This window comes from Podarcis pityusensis (genome assembly GCF_964106645.2).
Source record: "Podarcis pityusensis genome assembly, chromosome: 8".
Classification (NCBI taxonomy): domain Eukaryota; kingdom Metazoa; phylum Chordata; class Lepidosauria; order Squamata; family Lacertidae; genus Podarcis; species Podarcis pityusensis.
The window spans coordinates 78,637,260-78,664,406 of record NC_138033.1 but is presented as its reverse complement, the minus strand read 5'-3'; the positions used below and the strand labels follow the sequence as shown (position 1 = coordinate 78,664,406).

At 47.9% G+C, this 27,147-nt stretch overlaps 1 protein-coding gene and 1 long non-coding RNA gene across 3 annotated transcripts in view; both read left to right on the top strand.

Moving 5' to 3' along the window:
* Positions 1-27,142, top strand: part of CAPZB (capping actin protein of muscle Z-line subunit beta) — a 71,801-nt gene extending 44,659 nt beyond the window's left edge. Inside the window, exons 4-10 of one of the 2 annotated variants that reach the window (XM_081018005.1) lie at positions 1,906-2,019; positions 12,781-12,922; positions 13,781-13,897; positions 20,259-20,324; positions 23,240-23,316; positions 24,027-24,139; positions 26,091-27,142. In XM_081018005.1, coding sequence (XP_080874131.1) covers positions 1,906-2,019; positions 12,781-12,922; positions 13,781-13,897; positions 20,259-20,324; positions 23,240-23,316; positions 24,027-24,129 — 619 coding nt within the window. In that variant the 3' untranslated portion in view covers positions 24,130-24,139; positions 26,091-27,142. The remainder of the gene's footprint in view (positions 1-1,905; positions 2,020-12,780; positions 12,923-13,780; positions 13,898-20,258; positions 20,325-23,239; positions 23,317-24,026; positions 24,140-26,090) is intronic. The other variant, XM_081018006.1, reaches the window with a different exon arrangement.
* LOC308483809 lies at positions 8,221-12,434 on the top strand. The gene is made up of 2 exons (XR_013989801.1): positions 8,221-8,834; positions 8,866-12,434. It is a non-coding gene; the product is annotated as an uncharacterized lncRNA (long non-coding RNA).
* Positions 27,143-27,147: the final 5 nt, after the last annotated feature.

Genomic DNA, 27,147 nt, shown 5'->3' with positions numbered 1-27,147 from the left:
TCGCAAGACGAAAAAACCGCAAGACGAAGAGACTCGCGGAACGGATTAATTTCGTCTTGCGAGGCACCACTGTATTTTTACTGCCACCTGCAAATGAGGCTACAAAGCTGCTAAAAGGTAAATGGACCCTTGACCATTAGGTCCAGTCATGACTGACTCTGGGGTTGCGGCGCTCATCTCGCTTTATTGGCCGAGGGAGCCGGCGTACAAGCTCCCGGCAGCATGACTAAGTCGCTTCTGGCGAACCTGAGCAGCGCACAGAAACGCTGTTTACCTTCCCGCCAGAGCAGTACCTATTTATCTACTTGCATTTTGATGTGCTTTCGAACTGCTAGGTTGGCAGGAGCAGGGACCGAGCAACGGGAGCTCACCCTGTCGCAGGGATTCGAACCACCGACCTTCTGATCTGCAAGTCCTGGGTTCTGTGGTTTAACCCACAGTGCCACCCACGTCCACACTAGCAAAGCTGCTAGTCCACACTTTTTTGCCTTTTTTATATTTGGTATGAATATTTACAGTCTGCCTTTGGTCATAGCCTCATGGTGGCTCTCAAAGCATGAGAAAACAGTTTTGCAACACAGAAGGCATCATGAAAAACAGCTAAAATAACTCAAAGCAAATATGGCACCAAAAGAGCTTTTAAGCTCTTTGCCTTGCTTGGATTTTAACTTGTGCAGGGTTAGGGTTAGGGTTAGCCACAAATGGCTGAAATCGTGCAACTTAAATGCACGTTAGGTGCCATTGTACTGTGCTAGCAGAGTCTTTGCTTTAGACACCCAGCAGCAGGCGCATGGTTGCTGGATCTGTTGGGAGGGGCAGTTCAAAACTTCCGCAGAGACCCATGCTAGAGATGGCACACCCATCGTTCCCTGTTCCAAATATCAAGCAGGGTCTGCAAATTCAAAGCAATGAGGTTAGGTGGAAGAATGCTGAGGTGGAATGCTCCAGTGTACTCCTTTGGACTGCAGTTGTGTTGCGTGTCAAATTTTTTGCTTAAAAGATACTTATCTCATCAAGGGGAGAGGTTCTGCCATATTCCTCTGTGCCAGCTGTCCTCACTTCCTATTACTAGGAAGAATTTGTTCCTTTATGTAATCTTTTGATATTTTGCCTTTCTCCCTAATTGGGATTCAGGACAGCTTCCAACATGGTAAAGCTTCATTATAAAAGCTAAACTAGTTAACAATAGTTACAATACCTTAAAGCACTCTTAGAGCCAGCAGTTAAAATCTAGTGTGCCTTGACAGCAGCCCAGTGGACAACATCATCTGCACCTCAGTTTCCAAAGGCCTGTCTAAACAGGAAGGTCTTAGCCTGCTGGAGAAAGGATAACAAAGAAGGAGCCAGTCTGAGCTCTCTTGGGAGGATTTTCCACAATATGGGAGCTGCCCCAGGAAAGGCCGTCTCTTGTCACCACCAGCCATGCCTCTGATGTTGATGGGACCAAGAGAAACCTGCTCACCCAAGGCTCTTAGAACCCGGGCAGGTTTATAGGGAGAGATACGATCTTTCAGGTAGTCTGGTCCCAAGTTCTTAATGTAGAGGGACTTTCAAAAATGTAACACAGACCTCACCCTGAATCTGAAATAGTGCAGTTCATTCTGCCACTCTCCTCGCATGTATAGACTATCCCTGACATTGTCTGGGTCTTATTTAGCTACATTCTATTCAGAGCAGACCCATTGAAATCACTAGAGCTAAGTTTGTCATGCCTATTAATGGTAATTGGTCTACTTTGAGTAGGAATGCTGTGAGATACACCCCATAGCTTCTTGGGACAGGGGCTCTGTTGCAAAATGAGTAATTAATAGCAACATCCATGCTTAATGGTGTGGGGGTGGGGCTTCTGTTGATGCTTTGTGTGCTGAACAAGTTTGTTTACTCTCTGTCTTTCTCCTGCTGCAGATCGCCGTGGAGCAACAAATATGACCCTCCTCTGGAAGACGGTGCCATGCCATCTGCCCGCCTGCGCAAACTGGAGGTGGAAGCGAACAACGCCTTTGACCAGTACAGAGACTTGTATGTAGGCTTGTGCTATCATCTCTCTGGGTGTTTGTGTCCATTATCCTCCGGGCAAGAATGAATCCTTTTGATTTCTTTAAGATGGTGACTTAGCGGACAGCTCAGTCAGTAGAGCACAGGACCTTTAATCTCAGGGTTGTGGTTCAAGTCCCACATTGGGCGAAAAGATTCCTGCATTGCAAGCGGTTGGACTAGATGACTCTCGTGGTCCCTTTCAATTAAAAAAAAAAAAGGAAAAAAAGATGGTGACTTACCACAGCAGTGGTAGCCAACATGGCTTTTCCAGATGTTGTTGAACTCCCATCAGCCCCAGTTACCATGGCCCAGTGATCAGGGATGGTGGTAGTTGGAGCCCAGCAGTATCGGGGTGGCACCAGACTCCCCATCCTTGTAGTGATGTAGAATAATGATGCAGGTAGCTATGGGCAGTAAAGACAAGTGACAGTCTGGTTCAGGGATGGGGGAACCTGCAGCCCCGGAGACATTGTTCAACTCCTTTCTGCCCCAGCCACCATTGCCAGTGATCAGGACTGATGGGAGTCATAGTCTATAGTGATATTGGGAGGCCACCATGTTGGTTTAGAGCATAAGATTTTTAGGAGCAAGTCGTACCTCCTTCCTGCCTCCCTGCTTGTTATCCCCTTTATTTTTGCAGCTTGCTTTGATAGAAGGATGTGGATTTTTCCATCGGAGGGCGTTTGTCTTCAGTCCCTCCTAAGGCACTGTTGTTGGCTCTCTCTCCACTTTGTGACGTTGCAGACGGGCTTAGATGAAAATCTAAACCAGCCCCTGAGTTTAACAGGAAGCAACCTGCTGCCACAGGTTTGGGAAGCGTTGGAATAACAAGCATGTAGTCTTCAGCAGCCAGGATGGAAAGAGATTTTTTCCCCCACCATCAGATTGGATCTTCCAGGTGGCAGCTTAGATTTGAAAAGGGTGCTTGCTTAGAAATGGGGGCATGTTAGATGCAAAACCCCATTCTCAACACGAAGGCAACCTCTCATCCTCTGACAAAAGGGCATTCCGCTTTGATTTTTGAGATGATAGGCTGGCAAAGACTGGTGGGGGTGTAACTACAATTTATTATTTATTTGTATTCATATACAAATCACACACACACACACCAGAGTCTGGCTTTCTAGTGTCCATGTGGGCCACTCTGGGCAACTGACAATGACTGACTGCATCACATAGTTTGGGTTGTTTTAAAAGAAATTGAACAAATTCATAGAGGAGGAGGAAGCTATCAGCAGCTGCTAACCAGGATGGCTACTCGGGACTGTTCTCCTCCTCACGGGCAAGTGTTCACGCCTTGCCTCTTTCATAGCCACACGCCAACAACCTGCAATACCCAAAACATGTTTGTAAGTAGTATAGGAAAGAGCTCAGAGAAAGTTTTTGTCTGCCGCTCTGTTTAAGCTGGAGGGAGTAACAGGCTTATTACTAAAGAGTGACCACAAACGGGAGAATTTGGATTGTGAGAGCGAGACGTGTGCTTTCAAGGTCGGAAGTGGGTGCAGGATTCAAACAGAAATTCCAGATGGCCAGGTTCCTGCCTCCCCCCCCCTCAATTTGATAATCTTGTAGGTTCCATGGCGAGGCCAGTGTCCTGGGTATTGTTTGCAACAAATGAGGTACTTGTTGGCAGCAGTGCTGTAATATTTGACTGGCTGAGGCCTTCTGCGGAAGATGCTTCTTTGTTGTCATTCAGGGTTTGTTAAACTGTGGAACTCATTCATGCAGGAGGCAGGGATGGTCTCCAACCTAGATGCCTCTAGGATTGGACAAATTCATGGAGGAAAGGACTATTGGTGACTACAACCTCGATGACTGTGCTCTGCCTTCGTAATGTTTTTGAATACTGTACCAGTTTCTGGAAACCTCACAAGATGAAAGAGCTCTTGTACAGTGGTACCTTGGGTTAAGAACTTAATTCGTTCCAGAGGTCCGTTCTTAACCTGAAACTGTTCTTAACCTGAAGCACCACTTTAGCTAATGGGGCCTCCCTCTGTCGCCGCCCTGTCACCGCACAATTTCTGTTTTCCTCCTGAAGCAAAGTTCTTAACCCGAGGTACTATGTCTGGGTTAGCGGAGTCTGTAACCTGAAGCGTCTGTAACCTGAAGCATCTGTAACCTGAGGTACCACTGTACTTCGGTCCTCCTTGCAGCTTTCCCACGAGCACCAAGTCAGCCACTGTGAATAAAGGCCTGGTTTTAAATAGACAGGAAGTGTTTTTTTTAATAGACAGTGTTTTTTAAAAAAAGACAGGAAGTTGCCTTATACCGAGTTGTACTGCTCAGTACTGCCACAACACTGACTGGCAGCTGTTCTCCAGGGTTTCCGGCAGGGTCTCTCCCAGCCTACCTGGGGATTGAACCCGGGTCCTTCGGCACGCAGAGCAGATGCGGTCCCACTGAGCTGCAGCTCTTTCCGCTTAGTAATGCTTGCAGTTCTCTTCCCTTTTAAGTTAATGAGCCTGTCTTCTGCCACAGGAACACAAAGTGTGTGGAGCAGCTGTGGCTCTGGATGCATTTATCCGCTTTACTTTCCATGCCGTCGTCTTCCTGTGGGGCGGCGGGGAAAGGGGATTGAGCGGGAGGATGGATCCAATTGTGGAATGCAATCATCCCTGATTGTTTTGAAAGCAGGGGCCTTAGAAATGAGCTGAGATCGTCTCCCTGGCAGGAAAGCTATTGATCTCTTGGCCGGTCCCAAAACAAATGCCTCTTGACGGGGCGTGACGGCTATTTTTTTTTTTTTTTTTGTAAGAATTTTTATTGGTTTTACAGAATAATTTTAAACAATACAAACAAATAAAAAAAGACATACAAACATGTAAAATTTCATAACCTTTTTTTCATGTCCCTCTCTTCTCGGACTCCCCCAAACCTCCCCTTCCTACATCCCAATTTCCAAAATTTATTTCAGCAAATTCTAATTAATTTTATCAAATATATTTTTTCTTATTCTTTTCTTCAACTTAATCTTATGTCACTGTAATCTCCTTTTCTTTCTCCAAACCTCGACATTTTAACATTCCTCAATTTTATAATAGTTCTTAAGGTAAATTTTAAATTTCTTCCAATCTTCTTCCGCTGTCTCTTTCCCCTGCTCACGGATTCTGCCAGTCATCTCAGCCAATGTCATATAGTCTATTACCTTCATCTGCCACTCTTCCAAGGTGGGTAATTCTTCTGTCTTCCAATACTTTGCGATGAGTATTCTTGCTGCTGTCGTAGCATACATAAAGAAATTTCTATCTTTCTTTGACACCAATTGGCCGACAATGCCCAAGAGAAAGGCCTCTGGTTTCTTAGGAAAAGTACATTTAAGTACCTTTTTCATTTCATTATATATCATTTCCCAGAAAGCCTTAATCCTCGGGCACGTCCACCAAAGATGATAAAAAGTACCTTCCGTTTCTTTACACTTCCAACACTTATTATCAGGCAAATGATAAATTTTTGCTAGCTTGACTGGGGTCATGTACCACCTATAGATCATTTTCATAATATTTTCCTTTAAGGCATTACATGCCGTAAATTTTATACCAGTGTTCCACAACCATTCCCAGTCAGCAAACATAATGTTATGACCAATGTCCTGTGCCCACTTAATCATAGCTGATTTAACTATTTCATCTTGTGTATTCCATTTCAGCAGCAGATTATACATTTTTGACAAATTCTTAGTATTGGATTCTAACAGTTCAATTTCTAATTTTGATTTCTCCACCTGGAATCCAATTTTCGTTGTCCTAGTGGTTCATAATCTTTTGTTCATGCAGAGGAGCTTTTAGCATGCTTCAGCATGCTACCACTAAGGTGGAGGTCCTAGGCGGCCCTCTAGATGTTGGCAGGTCCCAACCCCCTTCCCAGACTCAGCCAGCCTGGGTGATGGTCAGGGGGATGATGGAAGGCAGAGTGCATCAACATATGGAAGGCCACAGGCTGCCGATCCCTGCAGGAAAAAAGGGAATACAGAGTGCCATAGTGCCTCCCCATGGAAGGTAGAGCAAGCTAGCTTTCTGCTGCTCCGACCTGCTGCTCACTAGACAACCCAAACCACCGAAATCAAATTACAAGAAAAGAGATTCCAACTAAACATTAGGAAGAGCTTTCTGATGGTAAGAGCTGTTTGACTGCCTGGGAAGGTTGTGGGCTCAGCTTCCTTGGAATCAAGAGGTTGAATGGCCATCTGCCAGGGATTCTTTAGCTGTGATTCCTGCGTTGTAGGGGGTGGACTGGATGACCCTTGGGGATCCCTTCCAGCTCAACAATTCTGTGAAACTGTAGCTGTCGGCTGGGGCGGGCAGTCGGTCTCTGCTTCCTTGCAGTGCAACGCCGAACACTCCCCCCCCTCCCTTTCCGCCTGCCGCGAGCGCTTTCCCCACCATCTCTCCGCCATCTGTCTCTGGATGTGAATCAAGCATGGCCAAACCTGAGAGACTCAACCAGCAAAGCCTTTTGAAGTGGGTTTATTGCCCTTGGCTCATGGCTCCTAAACCCCTTGTGATGATCTACCTCCCCTGTCTCTGCTCGGGCACAATAATTTGCCACAGCTTTGGCAGCTGGGGCCCTGCCGGATTGAATCCAGATGCCACAGCCCCAGAGAAAGTTGGGCTCCTTTCCCTCTCCTCCCCCCCAAAAAATATATTTTCTAGCCAGGTCTTTGCACAAGGGAGTCCAGAGCTGGGTTTGTTTTGCCTGCAAGATTCTTCCTCTTCAGCTTTGACTGACTTTTTAAAGTTAAGCAGCAACACATATACAATGAAAGAAGCTCCCCACAGCCAACAGTAACTGCACTTAGCACTTGTGCTGCATCATTTTACACAAACCACACACACACACACACACGTGTGTTATTTACTGGTATTGGTGTGCACCCTCTGTTAAGAGCAGTAGTCTTCATTCCCCATTCCCCGAGCTGGGACCCCGCTTCTAACTCAAACATGCATTTGGGGAACTGTTTTTAAATTATTCTTCGCTGTACATTTATACTGTGGAAGTTCTGCTGTTGCACTCCACGTAAAAATCCGCCTTAGACCAAGTTCTGAGGAGCTTAGAATCTAAGATTCATTGCAGGGGGAGGTCAGGGAAGTCCAGGCAACAGTAATCTGACAAGTAATATGCTGTTGCTTCAGCTGAATTGGGGCTGAGCATGAAAATTAAAAAATAGATATTACGTGGAAGGAAATGGGAAGAGATTTAGCTAGCCAAATAAAAACCACAAAATGCCCCACTCGTGGTAGGAGAGGCTCCATTGCCAAAATAGGTGAGTGTCAGATGCCCGCCTTGTGGCTTCCCGCCTTGGAAGCACTGGCCGACTTTGGACGCAATGCTAAGCGCCCCTCTGTTGCGTCTGAATCCGCCCTTTGTTCTTCCAGGGCCGACTGCCTCCCTGTGCAGTCAGAGCTGCCCAGCTGCCGGCCAGATGTGCACTCTTTTAAGCATACCTGGCATGGAGGACATACATACCTAACCGGATCGGTATGTTTGCTCGAGGGCTGCTTTTGCACCTGTGTGCCTGCTGGAAAGAATTTGCCGAATACCTGCGCAGGACCCACAGGCACTGTTTTGGGACGGATTTGCTTAAGTTGCGGGGGAGGTGAAGGAACAACTGGACCGAAGAGGCTTATTTTTCTCTCCCCTTCCTGCTTTTACCATCTGTGGAAAGCTCATGGTGTGTGTGTGTGTGTGTGTGTGTGTACTGAATGTTACAGAATATATGGTGGTGTTTTGGGGACTCGTATCTAGGCTCTGCCCAGACCCAACTTTTGCTTGGCAAAGTGTCTGTGCCATTTACCTTCAGATCAGGACAGTGGTACATGGCTTTAATATTTGCATCCTGGTTTTCTGTAATCATAGAAGGGACCATGAGGATCATCTGGTCCAAACCCCTGCAGTGGAGGAATCTTTTGCCCAATGTGGGGCTTGATCTCAAGATCCTGAGATAAAAAGTCTCATGCTATCATGAAATGAAGTAAATGGGATCAAAGCAGCTTACAGTAACAGCATTTATTGATTTTACTTATGTATAGCATTTATATCCCACCTTTTTCTCCAGGGAGCACAAGGTGACATACAGTGGTACCTCGGGTTACATACGCTTCAGGTTACATACTTCGCTAACCCAGAAATAGTGCTTCAGGTTAAGAACTTTGCTTCAGGATGAGAACAGAAATCTTGCTTCGGCGGCGCGGCGACAGCAGGCGGCCCCATTAGCTAAAGTGGTGCTTCAGGTTAAGAACAGTTTCAGGTTAAGTACGGACCTCTGGAACGAATTAAGTACCGTATTTTTTGCTCTATAAGACTCACTTTTTCCCTCCTGAAAAGTAAGGGGAAATGTGTGTGCGTCTTATGGAGCGAATGCAGGCTGCGCGGCTATCCCAGAAGCCAGAACAGCAAGAGGGATTGCTGCTTTCACTGCACAGCGATCCCTCTTGCTGTTCTGGCTTCTGAGATTCAGAATATTTTTTTTCTTGTTTCCCTCCTCCAAAAACTAGGTGCGCCTTGTTGTCTGGTGCGTCTTGTAGAGCGAAAAATACGGTGCTTAACCCGAGGTACCACTGTACATGGTTTCCCCCTTCCTCATTTAATCTCCACAACAACCCTGTGAGGTAGGTTAGGCTGAGAGGCAGTGATTGGCCACAGTATCACCCAGGGAGCTTTATGGACGAGGGGGGATTCGAACCCTGGTTTCCCAGGTCCTGGTCTGACATGCTAATTCCACAACACTGGTTCTGTAGATCTCCTGGCCTTGGAAGATGACAAAGGCAATTAGGGAAGGAGATAAAACAAGACTTAAAAAAGTAAGCACTGTGTGGGAAAGGTGGGGGGCAGCACTTTTCTCCCTCTCTTGGCCTACTGACAACTACCCATTTACACACGGTCAGCACACATGTGCTATTTTCGGCACTGGAAAGGGACAGGACGGGCTTGCACACACCCCACTGACACACATGGTGCCTCAGAACGCAACCCCCGCGTAAATGAGGAGTTTCTCTGCTGGATCAGGCCAGTGGCCCACCTGACCCAGCATCCTCTTCTCACAGTGGCCAACCAGATGGCTGTGAGAAACCAAGCAGAATTCAAGCACAATACCCCCTCGCTTTCCTGTGGTTTCCAGCAACTGCTATTCAGAAGCATTAAAAAGGTAAAGGGACCCCTGACCATTAGGTCCAGTTGTGGCCTACTGTGGTTGCAGCGCTCATCTCGCTTTATTAGCCAAGGGAGCCGGCGTACAGCTTCCGGGTCATGTGGCCAGCATGACTAAGCCGCTTCTGGTGAACCAGAGCAGTGCACGGAAACGCCGTTTACCTTCCCGCCGGAGCAGTACCTATTTATCTACTTGCACTTTGACGTGCTTTCGAACTGCTAGGTTGGCAGGAGCAGGGACCGAGCAATGGAAGCTCACCCCGTCGCGGGGATTCGAACCGCTGACCTTCTGATCGGCAAGTCTTAGGCTCTGTGGTTTAACCCACAGCGCCACCCGCGTCCCTATTCAGAAGCATTGCTGTCTCCCAACTGTGGCAGCAGAAGATGGCAATTGTGGCTAGTAGGTAGCCCCTCTCCTCTATGAATTCAGCACTGGGAAAGAAAACTGGAGCCCTCTGACATTTGCAACGGCAGGAAAAAACCCCACCACACCGAGCCAGTGCCGGCACTCAGAGATCAGCGTGGTTCCAAGCCACAGAACAGCAACTTGGCTGGGTTTTTTTTGCCTTGCCGGCCACATCCCCCCTGCCCAGCGGGGTGGACCTGAGGCACTAGCTCCAGTCAGCTCCAAACCAACTTGAAATAGCATGTTAGTATTTAAAACAATATTAATGCTAGATTTGATTCATTAAAGGTACAAAGGCCGTCCTGAGTGTTTCCATGTGTGCGCTTGTTAGTTCTGGCTGGAAGCATTCCCTCCGACGGCTTTATGTGGTCTCGGACAACGTTTTAGCACGTTCTTAAAATATGCCCGCAAAAGCCTTTATGCAGAATCTCATAAATGTGAAGCGTGTAAAAATTAGAGCGCCTCTCTCTTGCTCTCCCCCCCCCCGCCCCATTTCATGTCATTAGGATCAAAGTACAGATTTGTAAGGTATGGCGTATTCCTTGTAGTGGACCCTTTTGCCTCCTAATTAATGTCTCGTGCTCCGAACAACCTGGTAAAATGTGTAATTGCAACAAATGGAGAAGGCTGGTTTGGGAAGGAGGCCGTACACCAGTCTTTCCTAAATTTCTGAATAGATTTTGGTCGTGTGTGTTGTTTTCGGTTTGAAGTGGGAGACGGACTTCTTTCTTTCGTTCAACGTGGCTTATTTGCCGGGTGGGGAAGAAAGCCTGCTCCTCTGTCGGGCTGTAGTTCAGCAATAGAGCCCATCCTTTGTGTGCAGAAGGTCCTGATTTTGATACCTGAAGTCTCCAGGTATGGCTGGGGATGACCTCACCTGAAACCCTGGAGAGCCGCTGCCAGTCAGTATAGACAGTACTGGACTCAACAGACTTGCTGTCTGACACTCCAGAGGGCAAATCCCTATGTTCTATTTAAATTGCCCCTTTATTCTGAACCATGAGGGCTAGAATCCTGCTTTATTTTTAGGGGGAAGTGGTAGAGCATCTGCCTTGCATGCAGGTGGTCCCAGGATGACGGGGATGTTGTGAATGGCCTCTGCCTGACTCAGTGCAGATATTCTTTGAACTGACAAGGAGCCTTTTGCTATTTAACAATTATTCAGCTGAAGCTAACTGATCTGTAGTGGTGGTGGGCAGGCTTGCAGGATCTATTTTGACCATTGCAAGCCACGCCTAAAAGTTTTGCTGGATTAGACCAAGATGGTTTCATCCTGTCTAGCTCCCTGCAGTGGCCCTCCAGTTGCTTCTGGGAAGGCCAGAAGCAGGAATATGAAGGCAACGGCCCCCCACATCATAAAATTATTATGCAGAGTGTCCCTTTAGGTTTCATGCTTGAGAACATTCAAAGAGCCCTGCTGGATTTGGACCCAGTTGGGATCCAGCACCCTGCGTCCCACACTGACCCTAACCAGATGATTCTAGGAAGCCCATAGGCGGAACTTGAGTGTCATAGCCCTCTCTTCCTACCTTCCACAGACACTTCAGACTTGACCAGGCTTTGCACCAGCATCTGGCATCCCAAGGGATGCCGCCCCTGAACATAGAGGTTTGATTTCTCTATCATGGCCTAAAAGCCATTGCTAGATCTGCCCTCCACTTCCACAGCATTTTAAATCCCTCTTCTTAAAGCCATCTAACAGTCGTTGCTGCAAATCCGACAAACTGCGTTGTGTAAAAAAAGGGGTCTTTGTTTTGTTTGACCTCGACCCATCCCCAGACAAACTCCCCGGTTCCAGGGTTTTATATACGAGAGGAAGGAAAAGTTACTTTTCCACAACGTACATGAATTAGTATACCTCTATCTTTCCATTCTCCTACCCCAATTTGTTACTGTCCTCAGGAGCAACTCAACAAACACCCGTTTGTGGGTAGATTTCGTGCTGCTTCGGTTCTGCAGGGTCAGATTCAGACAACCCTTCAGTCCCGACACCCTCCGTTGTTTGCACTCAGGTTGCTTTGAATGGAGGTGTGGGTGTTTCCGTGAAGGCTTCAGCATGCGCCAGACAGAGCGCCCAGGAATTCTGTCAGCCAGACTTTGCCTGCAGTGCTTAGGGCAGTGTGCAAGAGATACCAGCAAAGGTGTCAACTAGGTCAGCAGAAGAGCAGGTGTGAGAGGCTCACGTACAAAGCAGCTCAAGTGTAGCAGCTTTTGCAGAAAACAAAAACAGGAAAAAACCCTCCCAAACTTTTTGCAGGCACAAGAGAAATGGCATTCACAGTTCGAACCAGCTCTCTGCGTTCCACACTGGACGCCAGGTGGAGGAACATTTAAACCCAGTCGTGGGACCTCTGTTCTGCAAAGGCTTTCGACTTGGCTGCAAATCTGCAATAAATCAAAATATCGCCTCTCTCTCTCTCTCTCTCCCCACACACAACGGAGGGCCTGCAGAGCCAGGCTGCCACGTACCTCTTGTTCCCTTTAGTCTTAATTAGGCAACCTCACTGTAAAAAGGTGGGCGGAGGGGAGGAAGAGAGTCTCCCAGCCCACACTGTTTAGCAGCAACGAGAGAAAAGAGAGCTTGGGAAGAACTGAGCTGTAAAAATGCTGGTTTTAAGTTTCAGCTGTGCTCTTTAACAGCTTGTTGCCATTAATTGGAGTCGATGGCATTGTGCAGGTTTGAGTGGGATCCTGACAATGACAGAATGGAGGGAGTTGCCTTCCACTGCACAACTCTTTGCAGAAAAAGGTTCTCCAAGCCGTCCTACGGAGTCAAACTATGGTGGTAGGAGGTTTGCTGAGCACTGAAGCCCCTGTCCACTGGAATCCTTCCTTGCTAACCCCCCCCCCCTAAAAAAAAGAATTATTGGGATTTCAGGAGGTACAGCTGCATGAGCGCTAGAAACTTGCTTTAAAAAAGAAAAGAAAAATGAGATTTTTCAGGAAGCTGCTTCACCTGGTCTGTATTCTCTCCTTTCTCCTATCAATTTACACCAGACGCTTAGCTGTGCGGCTTTGGAGCTGATCTTTATATACATACATGCATATGCATGCACAGTGCACATACAAATATATACATACATAGATATTTATAATAAATGGTGATGGAGTGATTATGCTTTGCTCTGTTCTGTTCTGCCCTGCTCTGCTCCTTACAAAGCTGATCAGCTGGTCTCTCTCTGTTTTGACTGCAGGTATTTTGAAGGCGGCGTTTCCTCCGTCTACCTCTGGGATCTGGATCACGGATTTGCTGGCGTGATTCTAATTAAGAAAGCTGGCGATGGATCAAAGAAGATCAAGGGGTGCTGGGATTCCATCCATGTGGTGGAAGTTCAGGTACAGCCTGGTCGGTCGGTCGGTCGGTCTCTCTCTCTCTCGGGCAACTGGCGGTTCCTGAGGAGGGGAGAGAAGTCCTTGTTAAATTCCAGGCAGCTAATGAGTGCAGGTGCTCAGCCAAACAATGCGATATTGTTTCAGGCTCATAAACTCCCCCTGCCACCGCTGCTCTTGATCTCCCCCTCACTGCCTCCCCTCTGCAAAAAAAACACACACCCTCCTATTAATATTGGAAACCGCTCCGAAGCCGTTTGGGGGGAAAGGTAAAGTCAGATCAGCAAACCCAAAAGCTCTCTTAAAGGCCAGTGAATTGCTGCTGTTTCTCCCCGCAGCTGTCTTTCTATGATTTCAGCCTCCAGGTCTGTTTTCCCAGTTGGATGGTTTAAAACAGGCCCTGGGTATTCTGGGGAGACAAGCAGAATTTGTCTGGCTACAACTGAAAAAGATGCTCCCAGATCCAAAAAAAAAATTAAAAAAATATAAAAATGTACCTTTTAAAAGCAGCTGCTTATTAAAAGCCACAGGTAGTTGTCCCAGCGACAGGCAACATCCTTCTGGGTCAGCAGATTGATGACTCCCGAGCGCAAAAGAAAAACACGTCTTTTCTTGGTTCAGTAGAGCCAATTGAAAACCAAAGGCATTCTGGGGGCTTTCAGGAGATGGGCAGGATAGAGATGCTCTAGCCCATTGGGGGTGGGGGAGGTTGTTGACCTCTTGCAGCCTGCAGGGAAGAAAATAGAGGGCACACCAGCACCAGAGCAACCGTGACGTGGGGAGGGGGAAGAGACAGGCGGCTGGCTTTTATTCAATAGCTGTCCATTTTCAAGAGAGGTAACTCTTTTTCCCCCTTCCCTCCAGGAGAAATCCAGTGGCCGCACTGCCCATTACAAGCTGACCTCCACAGTGATGCTCTGGCTGCAGACGAACAAAACCGGCTCTGGCACTATGAACCTTGGGGGCAGCCTCACCAGACAGGTACAAGAGCCTGCCTTCCTTCCCTCCTAATTTTTTTGGGGGAGAAGCGATCTTAACTATGAAACTTGCAAGGAGTCATGAAGTGCATGCTTTGTCGGCCGAGAGTCCTAGGTTCAGCCCCCAGTATCTCCAGGTGTGGCTAGGAGAGGCTCCTGGTCTGAAACCCTGGAGAATCGTGACCGATGGGCCCTGTATAAGGCAGCTTCCAGTGCTACTGTGTCTTAAGTGCAGGGCTGTAGCTCAGTGGTAGAGCATTTGCCTGACATGCAGAAGGTCCCAAACTTCAATCCCTGGCCTCACCTCCAAGGGTCTGGCTCAGTATAAGGCAGCTTCCTATGTCTTGAAGGAACAGGCATAGCTCAGCAGTGGAGCACCTGCTTTGCATGCAGAAGGTCCCCGGTGCAACCTGCGCTGGCATCTCCAGGTGTGGCTGAGAATATCTCCTGCCTTGAAACCCTGGAGAGCCACTGCCAGCCAGTGCAGACTGTACAGAGCTAGATGGATTAACTCGGTATAACTTTCCCTCCCTTGCTGTTACTCGTAGGTACATAAGGAAAGTCCAGAGGGATCTATCTGGTTGAGCCTCCTGTTGCCCACTCCTGGGTGCCCCCTGGAAAGCCACTTCCCACTAACTTTTCCATATAAATTTTATGAAATTGATTAAATTCAGCCACCTTCCTGTGCCGACAGGGGTTAGAACAACATCATGGCAGCCACGCTTCTTTTGTATGGAAGTCTTAGGTAGCAGAGGTGAATTTTATGTCAGGGTGTGGGTTCTGCCTTTATTCACACACTTACACACACACACACACACACACACACACACACAGAGCATCCTTCCTTCCACAACGGAAGGCCAGGCCATAACTCACTCCGGGCCTCACTGTAACGGGGAGAGCGCTGTTCTGCCTATTCTTGGCTATTGTATATTTTCACCAGGGTTTCACTTTCAAATCGAGGCCCATCCCGCAGAGCTCCGGGTGTCGTCCTCTGGTGAAGTGGAAGAGCAATGGTGGACTTTGTGCGGTGGGGTCGTGGCAGGCGGAAAAGGGGGTTTGCGCCTTCCACCAGGGGGATCTGAAGTTGCAGTGCGTCACACGCTCTGTGCTCAGGCTCTCGGTGCCCAGTTTCCTGGTGCCAGTGGGCGGTAGGGGGAGAAACTCTCCCCCTGTTTGCCAAGCAAGAGAGGAATTGCTAAAGTCAAGTTGAGATCCGCTGCCCCAGCCAGGGAATTCCTCCTGTTTCTCCATGTGAACATTTTGGCCTTTCTGTTCCTCTGGTGACTGGATAATAAGACAGTGGGGAGTAGGGGAGAATTGGGGAGGGGGCACAGCATGAGCCAATGGGGCAGGTCTCTAGCCCAGTCACAAGGTGGGTGAGTCACTCCCTCCCCTTTCTGAGGGCGAGAGGCAGCTGAAACAACCCAGTTGTGAGCTAGTGGAAGAGGAAGTTCATGGCATGCTGTGGGAGGGAAAGAGGGAGGGAGAAATCTTGTTCCTTTTGCCCCCTCAGGTTTTTGCTAGTTGTATACTTTAAAAAATAAATACAAACGATAAACACAAACGGGATGGTTATGGGTTGTCTCCAGCTAAGTCCTGCTTAGCATAGACTGTTGAAATTAAGGGACCTTTATGATCCTTGACGATTAGTTAACTTCCATTTTTTAAAAACAACATAAAATGAGATTTTCAGGGTGTAGCTGTTTGCACCCATTTACCATGCTCTGGGTTCTATCCTAGTGAACGCCAGTCCTACTTAGAGTAGGCCCATTATTGAGTTGGAAACGGGGATGCAAAGCAGGGCTGCCAAACAGAAGAGAGAGGTGGCTTCAGAAATGGGTCTGGAAAGGTAAAAAGGTAGCTTAGCTTTTGCCTGAGATGGGAAGAGGAAGCTCTAAGGGGTTGATGTTTAAGGAGTGGCAGGGAGGTTGGCACGCTGAGCCAGCAGGGGCACACACCCTTGTGTTTGTGTGTACATACACATGGCCCCTTGGAACACCTGGGCTGCTCAGGAAATACGGGGGGGGGGCAGATTCTTTTCAGTGGGGGCCCTTCAGAGCAGTGCCATAATATCTGCACCATACGTGAAAAAATTTTTCCAGCTCCTGCGGCTCTTGCCAGCAGTGTGCCCAGGTGTGGGAAGTGGTTCTGTGTGAGAGTGTGTGCGTTTTTCCATGTAGAGAGCGGAAACTCCCAAGGGACTGTGGGCACCCTCCCCCCCCCATGCTCACAGCAGGGCCCCACAACCTCGCCTTGCAGATTCTGCATTCTCTTCCAGTGCAAAAATCCTAAACAAAACGGAGGCCGTAATCTCTCCCCCCGCCATTCCCCAATTTCCCTTTTGTATGTCAAAAACGAACTAGGGCCAGCTAATTGGAGCTGGCGCCTTGCCACCGTGCAGGTCACATCTTGCCTCGGAGGCTCTGACTAAATTACACGCCCCGTCGGGCCCAGCAGACACACTTGGCTTGCGCTGGTCTCTCCCCCCCCCCCACCCCCGGGCTGGTTTTGCAAGCAGAGGGAGAAAGACCTGCAAGTGCCTCTCTCCTCCCTCTCCTCCACTCCCCCCTGCAAACTTCCCGTCCCGTGGTTCTGGGGGAGCTCCAAACAGCTGGGCGAGAGTCTTCCAGGGACGATCAGAAGCCTCTTTTGAAACCCCTTGGTTGTCTTGACCCGAGAGTTCTTTTTTCTCAAAGGGCTTTGTCCAACACAGCATAAGAACATAAAAGAGCCCACTGGACCAGGCCAGCAAGCCCACCTAGTCCAGCATCCTCTTCTCACAGTGGCCAACCAGATGCCCCAATGCAAAGCCCACGAGCAGGACCTGAGCAGAGGAACCCTCTCCTGCTCCCCTGGTTTCCAGCAACCAGCATTCAGAAGTATTTGCTGCCTCCACGGCTAGTAGACACTCCTAACACAGTCATACCTTGGAAGTCGAATGGAATCCATTCTGGAAGTCCGTTCAGCTTCCAAAAATAGTTCGGAAACCGGAACAGCCACTTCGGGGTTTGCGGCGTTCGGGAGCCAAAACGTTCGAGAACGAAGCTGTTCGAAAACCAAGGTATGACTGTACTAATCCTCCATGAGTTTGCCCAATCCTCATTTAAAGCCATCCAGATTGGTGGCGACTGCTGCCATCTGCAGGAATGAGTTTCATAGTTTGTCCCTGCGCAGCATGACAAAAGTGTCCTGAATCCAACATACAGCTTTATTGGACACCCCCAAGCTCTACAGTGGTACCTCAGGTTAAGTACTTAATTCGTTCCGGAGGTCCGTTCTTAACCTGAAACTGTTCTTAACCTGAAGCACCACTTTAGCTAATGGGGCATCCCGCTGCCGCCGCGCCGCCAGAGCACGATTTCTGTTCTCATCCTGAAGCAAAGTTCTTAACCTGAGGTATTATTTCTGGGTTAGCAGAATCTGTAACCTGAAGCGTATGTAACCAGAGGTACCCCTGTAGTGTCATGGGGGACAACAACCCAATCCACTTCCTCCATACCGTGCATGATTTTATAACGAACTTTTTTCACGTCGCCTCTTAATTGCATTTGATCTACTGAAAACAAAACAGGCAGGTGACCCCCAGATTCGCTGTTGCTTATCTTAGGCTGTGTCTGAATCTACTCCTGCTGTTGCTGTTGCGTGCGTGTGTGTGTTTATGAGTCTGAAATCATATTATCTTAGCGCCGATGCATTTCAGACAACGTTGCAATTACCATTAATCTTGTTTTCGTTTGCTTGTGAGACGCACCTTGATGGCTCCGGAAATGAGTCCGATAAAACTGCTGGTAATAAACCAAGAGGCAAAATTACGCAGTGATCTCACACCTCCTGAGTCATGCAAAATGACAGCTTTATGCAGAGTCAGCCCTTTGGGGCATCTAGCTCAGGACAGGTACTGGTAGTTCCCCAGGCTTTTGGGGGGCCAACTCTAGTTTCACAAACCGATCCCCACTTTCCCCTACACTAAGGTAAAAGGACCCCTGACCATTAGGTCCAGTCATGGCCGAGACTGGGGTTGTGGAGCTCATCTCGCTTTATTGGCCGAGGGAGCCAGCGTACAGCTTCCGGGTCATGTGGCCAGCATGACTAAGCCGCTTCTGGCGAACCAGAGCAGCGCACAGAAATGCCGCTTACCTTCCCGCCGGAGCGGTACCTATTTATCTACTTGTATTTTGATGTGCTTTCGAACTGCTAGGTTGGCAGGAGCAGGGACCGAGCAACAGGAGCTCACCCTGTGGCGGGGATTCAAACCGCCGACCTTCTGATCGGCAAGCCCTAGGCTCTGTGGTTTAACCCACAGCACCACCCGCGTCCCTCCCCCTACACTACCCTCCATAAAAAGCATTATTTGGAAAAGCGGTTTGCATAGCCCATGAAGGAAGAAAATACAGTGGTACCTTGGGTTAAGTACTTAATTCGTTCCGGAGGTCCGTACTTAACCTGAAACTGTTCTTAACCTGAAGCACCACTTTAGCTAATGGGGCCTGCTGCTGCGCCCCTGGAGCACGATTTCTGTTCTCATCCTGAAGCAAAGTTCTTAACCTGAAGCACTATTTCTGGGTTAGCAGAATCTGTAACCTGAAGCGTATGTAACCTGAAGCGTATGTAACCCGAGGTACCACTGTAACAATAAATTTCTGATTGGTGAACAATTATGAATTGCACACTTATTCAAAATCCAGTTTAAAACTGTTCAGTTTAATGAATGCAACAAAATGGATGAAGTTGATCCAGCGATACCAGCTTTCCAAAGTCTGGTGGTCATTTATAGCTTCAGTGCCCCCTGCCTCTTAGCACCTCTGTAGGTAATCCCACCTGCCCCCAGGGGGCAGTACTACCCATTGACTGGTGGTGGCTGCCCTGGTATTCAGACCAGGGTCTCTCCCAACTCTACCTGGAGATGTCAGGGATTGAACCTGGGACCTTCTACATGGAAAAGAGAAGTTCTACCACTGAGCTACAGCCCTTTCCTTAAGTAGTTGTTATTATTGTTGTTAATTCAATTTGTATACAGTGGTGCCCCGCAAGACGAATGCCTCGCAAGACGAAAAACTCGCTAGACGAAAGAGTTTTCCGTTTTTTGAGTCGTTCCGCAAGACGAATTTCCCTATGGGCTTGCTTCGCAAGATGAAACGTCTTGCGAGTTCTTGCGAGTTTGTTTCCTTTTTCTTAAAGCCGCTAAGCCGTTAATAGCTGCTAAGCCGCTAAGCCGTTAATAGCCGCTAAGCCGCTAATAGCTGCTAAGCCGCTAATAGCCGTGCTTCGCAAGACGAAAAAACCGCAAGACGAAGAGACTCGCGGAACGGATTAATTTCGTCTTGCGAGGCACCACTGTACTGCTCTTCATCCATCCATCTGGTCTAGGGAACCGCCTACTAACAGGGCTGGGGAATACCTGACTTTCAACATTGCGATATATCAGCTGCTAAATACCACGATATGCTGATATATCACGATGCTGGAATGCCTACATTGGCTCCCAGTACGTTTCTGAGCACAATTCAAAGGGTTGGTGCTGACCTTTAAAGCCCTAAACAGCCTCGGTCCATTATATCTGAAGGAGTGTCTCCACTTCCATTGTTCAGCCCGGACAACTGAGGTCCAGCTCCGAGGGGCCTTCTTGTGGTTCCCTTTGCTGCGAGAAGTGAGGCTACAGGGAACCAGGCAGACGGCCTTCTCGGTAGTGGCGCCTGCCCTGTGGAACGCCCTTCCATCAGATATCAAGGAAATAAACAACTATCTGACTTTTAGAAGACATCTGAAGGCAGCCCTGTTTAGGGAAGGTTTTAATGTTTGATGTTTTATCGTGTTTTTAATATTCTGTTGGGAGCCGCCCAGAGTGGCTGGGGAAACCCAGCCAGATGGCCAGGGTATAAATAATAACGTTGTTGTTGGTATAAATAATAACGTCGTTGTTGTTGTTTTGTTGTTGTTGGTATAAATAATAACGTTGTTGTTGTTGTATATTGGCTGCTGCTTCCCACCTTAGGGGAGGAAGAAGCAGCCAAGATACATAGCCCAGCCCTACACAATGAGTGAGCCCCAATGCCTCTCAGGCTCACATTGAAGCCGGAAGAGCATTGGGGCTTTGTTGAACTGCTCAGCGTGCTGGGCTTTGGTGGTGGAGGTACTCAGGAGTGGCAGCAGTTTCACTCATGTTATACAGCCAAGTGAAGGCGCCACCGTTCTCTGGTCCTCAAGCCGGTCCTGGGCGATGCCTCAAGCAGCCTTCCCTTTCTCTCCTCTATCCCCAGTGTTCTTCCTCCTTACAGACTCCCAAACAGGTGAGCTCTAACCAGTGTAACCTCTGTGGTGTTGACTTCCCTCTTAACCAGATTTTTCTTCCTTCCCTGTTCCAGATGGAAAAAGACGAGACTGTGAGCGACTCCTCTCCACACATAGCCAACATTGGGCGCTTGGTAGAGGTAGGTCCTGACAAGGTGGGTGGGAAGGGAGTCAAGATTCAGGGTGCCCTCTTCTACCCTGTTGCCGACCCCCCCCCCCCCAATCTCCCAAGAGGCCGGGACAGTTGAGTTGAGTCTTCATGTGGGGTGGAATGCCCCCATTTCCTCCCTGGAGTTCATCCACCTTCTTACAACACTAGTCTTGCACCTAGCAGCCCATGGGCCAAATCAGCCCAAATTTAACAATTTGCTTACCGCTCTCCTGTATGGTGGCTAAATGGAACTTTTTGGCTTCAGCTAACGCATCTACAGCTAGAGCCCAGCCCCCTTGCTGGTTATTTTTGCATCTTGTGGAAACTTAAATTCTACCATTTTGTGTCCTTTATTTAAATTTTCGAGGTTGTAGCCAATTAAATTATACTTCAGGGTAGGTCTGATGAAATGAACATTAGTCTTGAAGACTAGTAACTTCCATTTTTTTAAAAAAAGAAATGGGAGAGATTCTCAGGTTGCACTGGTTTGCAGCCAGATCCCACACTTTGGGTTGTATCTAACAAAGGTCATCTTGGGGTAGACCTGTTGAAATGAATGAACCTTAAGTTAGTCTTGAGGACTAGTAACTTCCATTTTCTAAAAAAGCAAGAAACAAGATCCTTAGAGTATGCCGGTTTGCACCCAGATACCACACTCTGGGTTGTATCCAGCTAAGTTCAACTCAGAGTTGACCTGTTGAAATTAAATTAACAGGGTGGGGGGAAGCTCTTGATGGCTACTAGCTATGAAGGCTATGCTCTACATCAGGGGTCAGCAAGGTTTACCTCACCTGGGCCAGTTCACTCCCGCGGAGATCGCTCCGTGGGCTGGATCGCGCCTGCGCAGACACAATTTCCGGCACCTGCGCAGACGCGATTTTCGGTACCACGAAAGCGAGTCCCTGCTCCATGCTGTGCTGGTTTATTGCAGCGCGCGGGGACTCACCGAGTGGGTGGCTCAGTTTTGGGGCAGCTCATGGGCCGTTTAAACGACCCCCCTTGGGCCACTTGTGGCCCATGGGCTGCAGGTTGTCAACCCCTGCTCTACATGCAGAGTTGGAGGCTAAAGTGCTTCTCATCACCTCCGGAGGGGAGCGAGTGCTCTTGTGCTTAGATCCTGTTTTACAGGTATGATGAACTAGCACCCTCTTGGACTCTCTCCCTGGCATGCTAGTTCATCATACCTGTAAAACAGCCATGCCCTCCCTCCCTCCTTTCTCTCAAAATATATGGCTCCCACTGGCTGCTGTTCTTTTAAAGGTCACACCGCCCGGCAAGTAGGCGCCTCCTTTCTCTCCAAAAATGTCAATGCACCCTGTTAACACCCTGACAAGAATGTCTGTTGGCTGTGTGTCCCTTGGCCTCATCCAAGGCTAGGGCAGACTTGAAAGGGCAAATGAGACAGAGTGGGAGAGCATCTAGTTCATTTTGGGGAAGCATTGCTTTTTGGGACTCCCAACTTTTTTGTTCGTTTTTGCGTTTTACCTGCACAATTTTACCTGCACAATTCCCCTCGGAGGCTGGTTAAGGAGAGAAAGAAAGGCTTGCCCGAGGCGTAAATGGCTCAGTGAAGACTCCAATCCAGGTTCCCTTGGTTCAGATTCAACACTGCTCATTATGCTGCTCTGTCTGCCTCTCTTTCTCCTGCCTATCACAGCCTTCAATAGTTAAAAGATCCTTAGTCACCCCACCTGTTTGCTTGACTGTTGGGGATCCAGCTAGACTTAAACCCAACCTCATCTTTGAGGTTGTATAGGCCCCAACTGCACCATGCATTCAAAGCGGTCTCATGCCACTGCCCTGGTGTCCCCCAAGGAATTCTGGGAGCCTCTTAAAGGTGCTGAGAGTTGTTAGGAGACCTCCCCAATATTCCCCTCCCAGAGCTACAGTTCCCAGGGAAGAGGGCTTGATTGTTAAACCGCTCTGGGAATTGTAGCTCTGGGAGGGGAATAGGGGATCTCCTGACACCTCTCAGCACCCTTAACAGACTACAGCTCCCAGGATTCTTTGTGGAAAGCATCGCTGTTGAAAGTGGTACAATATTGCTTTAAATGGACCCACAATTCCTGACTTGAATTGCAGTGGGTATTTGCTTGCATGGGTGCCTGCTGCCCTCTAGTGGCAGGGATTACAACATTCTGTCTCTTGTTTTAAAACCTTAATGTTTATTCCTACACATTTGTTTTTCAGTTCCCTTGCTTCTCTCTCATTTATTTTAAACATGCCACTTTGGGGTTTATTTTTCTTGCTGAAGGCAATAAGCCCCATTAAGAACATCGTCTCCTCAAAATGATTCTGTGGTTTAAATTGGCCTTTTCCCCTTGCCAGTTTAAATGCTTTTGATTCCAGTACATCCATCCTGCCAGCCATTACAAGGCAAAAAGGAGGGTTTTATTTTTAAAATACAGTGGTACCTCAGGTTAAGAACTTAATTCGTTCCGGAGGTCCGTTCTTAACCTGAAACTGTTCTTAACCTGAAGCACCACTTTAGCTAATGGGGCCTCCTGCTGCCGCTATGCCACCGCTGCACGATTTCTGTTCTCATCCTGAAGCAAAGTTCTTAACCTGAGGTACTATTTCTGGGTTAGCGGAGTCTGTAACCTGAATGTAACCCAAGGTACCACTGTACTTGGATGGGGGTGTGGGCTTCAGTGTGTACCAATTGGGTGTCTGAGGGGGCGTCATGCTGCAACGCAGAGCAAAGCAGTTCTGTTTTTAAGGGGAAAGGCGCAGCAAACATCACCTGGTTCCTTTTCACCTGAAAGCTTTTCACAGGTGTGTTCCTGTGATGGGTCATCTTCCAGGCCCTCTACCTTGCTTCTGCCACTTCCTCTAGGGTGGAAACTAGCACTTTGAACTGATTGTGGATTCTCTCTCTCCCCTCCTCCTCCACCCCATTTCTAGGACATGGAGAATAAAATCAGAAGTACGCTGAATGAGATTTATTTTGGGAAAACGAAGGACATTGTCAATGGACTGAGGTAAGGGATGGACTGCAACTTTGCGGTTGTTTTTGTTCTTCTCCCCTCCCCTCCCTCCTTCCTCCACCCTCTTGACTCCCATGAATTAATTGCATCATTAAAAAAAGGCATTTCTCTTTGAGGAATGTGTTGAACTGCAGCACATTTTAGCAATGCTATGTAGTCCTGGTTTCCTGCATTTCAAGCCCACTACAAGCACCAACTGGAATTTCACCTCTATTCTACCGTTAAGAGTGCCCTGTTCTGTTAAATTCTTCTGAGGTAGTCTTAGGTTTTTGTTATCCCCACCCTCTCCCAGCTGCATTTCTCCAATTAAATTGCAACACTGATGTGGCACTGGTTTCAGACAGCAAGCTTCAAGGTAGCACAAAGAGCTTCCTCTTTGAAGAAGCACTCTGTGTGACTTGGCAGCTTGCTACTTTAGAAGCAGCTGCTTCCCAGGCACCCCCAAGCTGTGTGTCATCCGATTTCCAAACTAAAAGAAGCATCAGTTGACGGTGAACTCCTTCCTCTCTGCCTTTGCTACCTGAAAGCAACGTCGTCTGTCTCCCCTTTTCTCCCACTCAATTATTTCTACCTGCCGTGTTCTCTCTCTCACAACTCCGGTGCCCCCCCTCATTCTGCTTCTGTTTCTCCAACTCTTCTGACCTGTTCTTTTACTTCCTCTGCTTCTCTTCCCTTTTTCCATTTCCGCACCTGCTCCTCTCTAGATCTATTGATGCTATTCCCGACAACCAAAAGTATAAGCAGTTGCAGAGGGAGCTCTCCCAAGTCCTGACCCAACGCCAGATGTACATTCAGCCGGATAACTAAGCCGGCCCAGGTATTCCCCCTTGGCCTCCCTCCAGCCTGCAAAGTGCACCACTTGGCACTAAAACAGCACTTAACTTTGGCCGGGCGAATCCTGCCTTCCATGAGCGCATGTTGGGGCACTCTCTGCCCTCACACAAACTAACCCCCTAACCTCTAACTTGAACCAGTTGGAACATGCTAGGGCCCGTTGTCTCTCTCTCTCTCTCACTGTCCCTTTCTTCCAAAGGCTTGATTTGTTCTTACTTGCCCACTTGTTTTGGAGTTTCTTGCACCTGGTATGTTAAAAATAAATTTTGTGTGTGTGATTTTGTTTATCAGTCTGTGCATGGGTGGGGAGAGAAACCACGCCATAAGGGCTGTGTATACACCATGCAGAAACGCCAGCAAATTCTTTGTAAATGTAACACCACCATCCCTTCCTTTTTTAAAAAGTGGAATTTGGTAACTGTTAGAAATTCCACAGAAAACCCTATCAGTTGATTCGGTGAGGGGGGGCAAGGAGCTGTGTGGGGTGCTGAAACTCCACCTTCTTCAAGCCTCCCTTCCAAGATTTCAGCAGGCATTGCTCACAAACGTTTGGGCTTCTCTTACCAGCACTGTGGACTAGAAACGTGGCTTTATAAAAGTTAAATTGAAGCCCGCTGTCCTGCATTCTGCACACACCACTTAAATTCATTTGGGGATTGTTTTTTATTCTTTTGGACTTTTGCAGAATACAAATTTAGTTGCAGGTTGCTGCTGAACTATTCCCCCTTTTTCTTGAGGTCTAGGCACTTGTTTTCACTCTTTCCCCACTTTTTAAAACGGAAGCTGGATTCTGCTGGCTGTTCTGCAGCACCACAGACAGTGGCAATAATCCACAGAGCTTTGGGACTGAGGCTCAACAGGGAAAACAGGGAAAGTAGAAAAGCCAAGGTCTGACTGATGGCCATTTCTTCCTTCCCCTGACTCTTGTCAGGAACAATACAATTCACCGAAGAGTCCCAGCCCAAATCAAATACTGTTCAGTCTCATCCCCACTGTCTTAAAGGGAAAAAAGAATTGCTCTTCTGAATTCTAACTGCTTAGGCTGCATGGCAGTGACTAACCTCAGGCCGGCTTAACCTTCCACGAGTTAAGCTCCTAACATGCCACAGAAACCCTTGAGCCATGTCAAGGGAGATGCCTTGCTTGTTTTGATGGCAGCTGGGAAGAAAATTTCCCTTCTCTTTCAGGAACACTGCTGAAAAACGTGTGTGGGTTTGATTTTGTCTACTAAAGCGATAGATAGATAGATAGATAGATAGATAGATAGATAGAACGGACAAAGTAGTTTTCCAGTAGAGTTGTGGAAACCTAAGGAGGTGTGAAATAATGGCCAACTGCTCCTTCACTCCTAGGATATGGGGCCAGTTTTTGGAGGGGATCAGTCTGCCAGCAGTGATGGTGCCATGGAACCTCCACATTCAGCGTTAGTCTATCTGAGTAACAGAGGCATGACAGTAGATGAGAGGGCTGTTGCTTTCTCCCCCAGCCAGCACGGGCTCATGCAACCCACTAGCCTCTTCAGTCAGTCTGTCACGAAATTTATATACAGCTCAATTGCTAAACAACACCTCAGAGCAGTTTACAAAAAGGAAGGTTTACAAGAGAATCGCTTGGAAAAAATTGATCCTTCGGACTATGACTTTCAACTACTTTTTAAGACACTTGGCAGTCATTGCACAGTGATGTAAATTAATCCAGAATGCATACAGCAGTTGGGAAGAGGCCTCAACAGATTTCAGGGAGATGTCACAATTAGCAAGGAACCTGTGGAATGCCAGAAGAGTCGTCTTCCAGAAAAGAGCTCTTAGCAGGCTCATAACTATATAACGTATAAGTTTCTGCCTCTTCTCTCCCCAAAAACGCAAATCCAAGGCCCCTTCCCAATCAGCCACTCTGCAATCTTCGTTTTTAACCCTCTGGCTCTCTCCCTCCAGGTCTGTGCAGACTTTTGCGGACAAATCAAAGCAAGAAGCTCTGAAGATCGACCTGGTGGAGGCTTTGAAGAAGAAGCAGCAAAGCTAAAACGAAAACGAAGAAAACCCGCTCCGTTGACGATGCTAACGAGACATGCCATGCTCTCATTAGATTCCTTTTTCTTAGAGAACTTTTCCCCCCTCTCCCTTTCTCCTCTCCCCCACCACCCGCCTGCCACTATTTTTTCTGTCTGCGTCTCCATCACATCATGCCCACGTACAAAGTGCTGTCTCAAGTCCCACCCCCTCCCTAACCCCACCCCGGATGAATAAAGCTGTATAAACTTTCATCAGTCTCTCTCTCTCTCTTGGCTTAATTTGCACCATATTTTTTTTAATTCTCAAGACTTTGCAGAGCGCATTTCTGTAGAGAGAAAAAGATCCACGGGAGGGGGGGTGTTTATTTCGTTGCCCTGTTTTTTTTTCCTGGCCCCCACCCCACCATCTATATGCATAAAATCACCAGGCCATTCTGTTAGTCTTACCCCCCCTTCCCTTCCCCTCCCTCCTTCCTTCCGTCCCCCTCCCCTCCCTCTGCTTTTTTCTTTTCATCTTTTGTTACATTGGTGTAAAAAATGTAAAACAAAACAAACAACAAAAAAACTTTATTATATACTGTGGTGTGTGAAAGAGGAAAACGAAAAACTGGAAAAGAAATTGTTCCATGTATGTTTGGGGGTGGGGGGCTGTGCGGGAGGGGGGGTGCAGAAGGCTGAAGTAAACTCTCTCCCACCCACCCCCCGACTTTTTGAGCTGTGAGGAATTTTGCTGAGTTGGTGATGGCTGCAAGATGTTCTTTCTTAATGGGGACAGTGAGGTGCTTTCTCTCTCCCCCGCCCCCAAATCCCTTCTCTTGTTTTGATTTCTATGGAATGCAGAAAATTTTTTAAACCCACCCCTCCCCGGTTATTTTTATTTTATTTGTAATGCTTAAATCGGAATCTACATCTTATACTTGAGCCTCCATACTTAAAAATAAAAAATAAAATAAACCACAAAAAAAAATGTGAAAACTTGC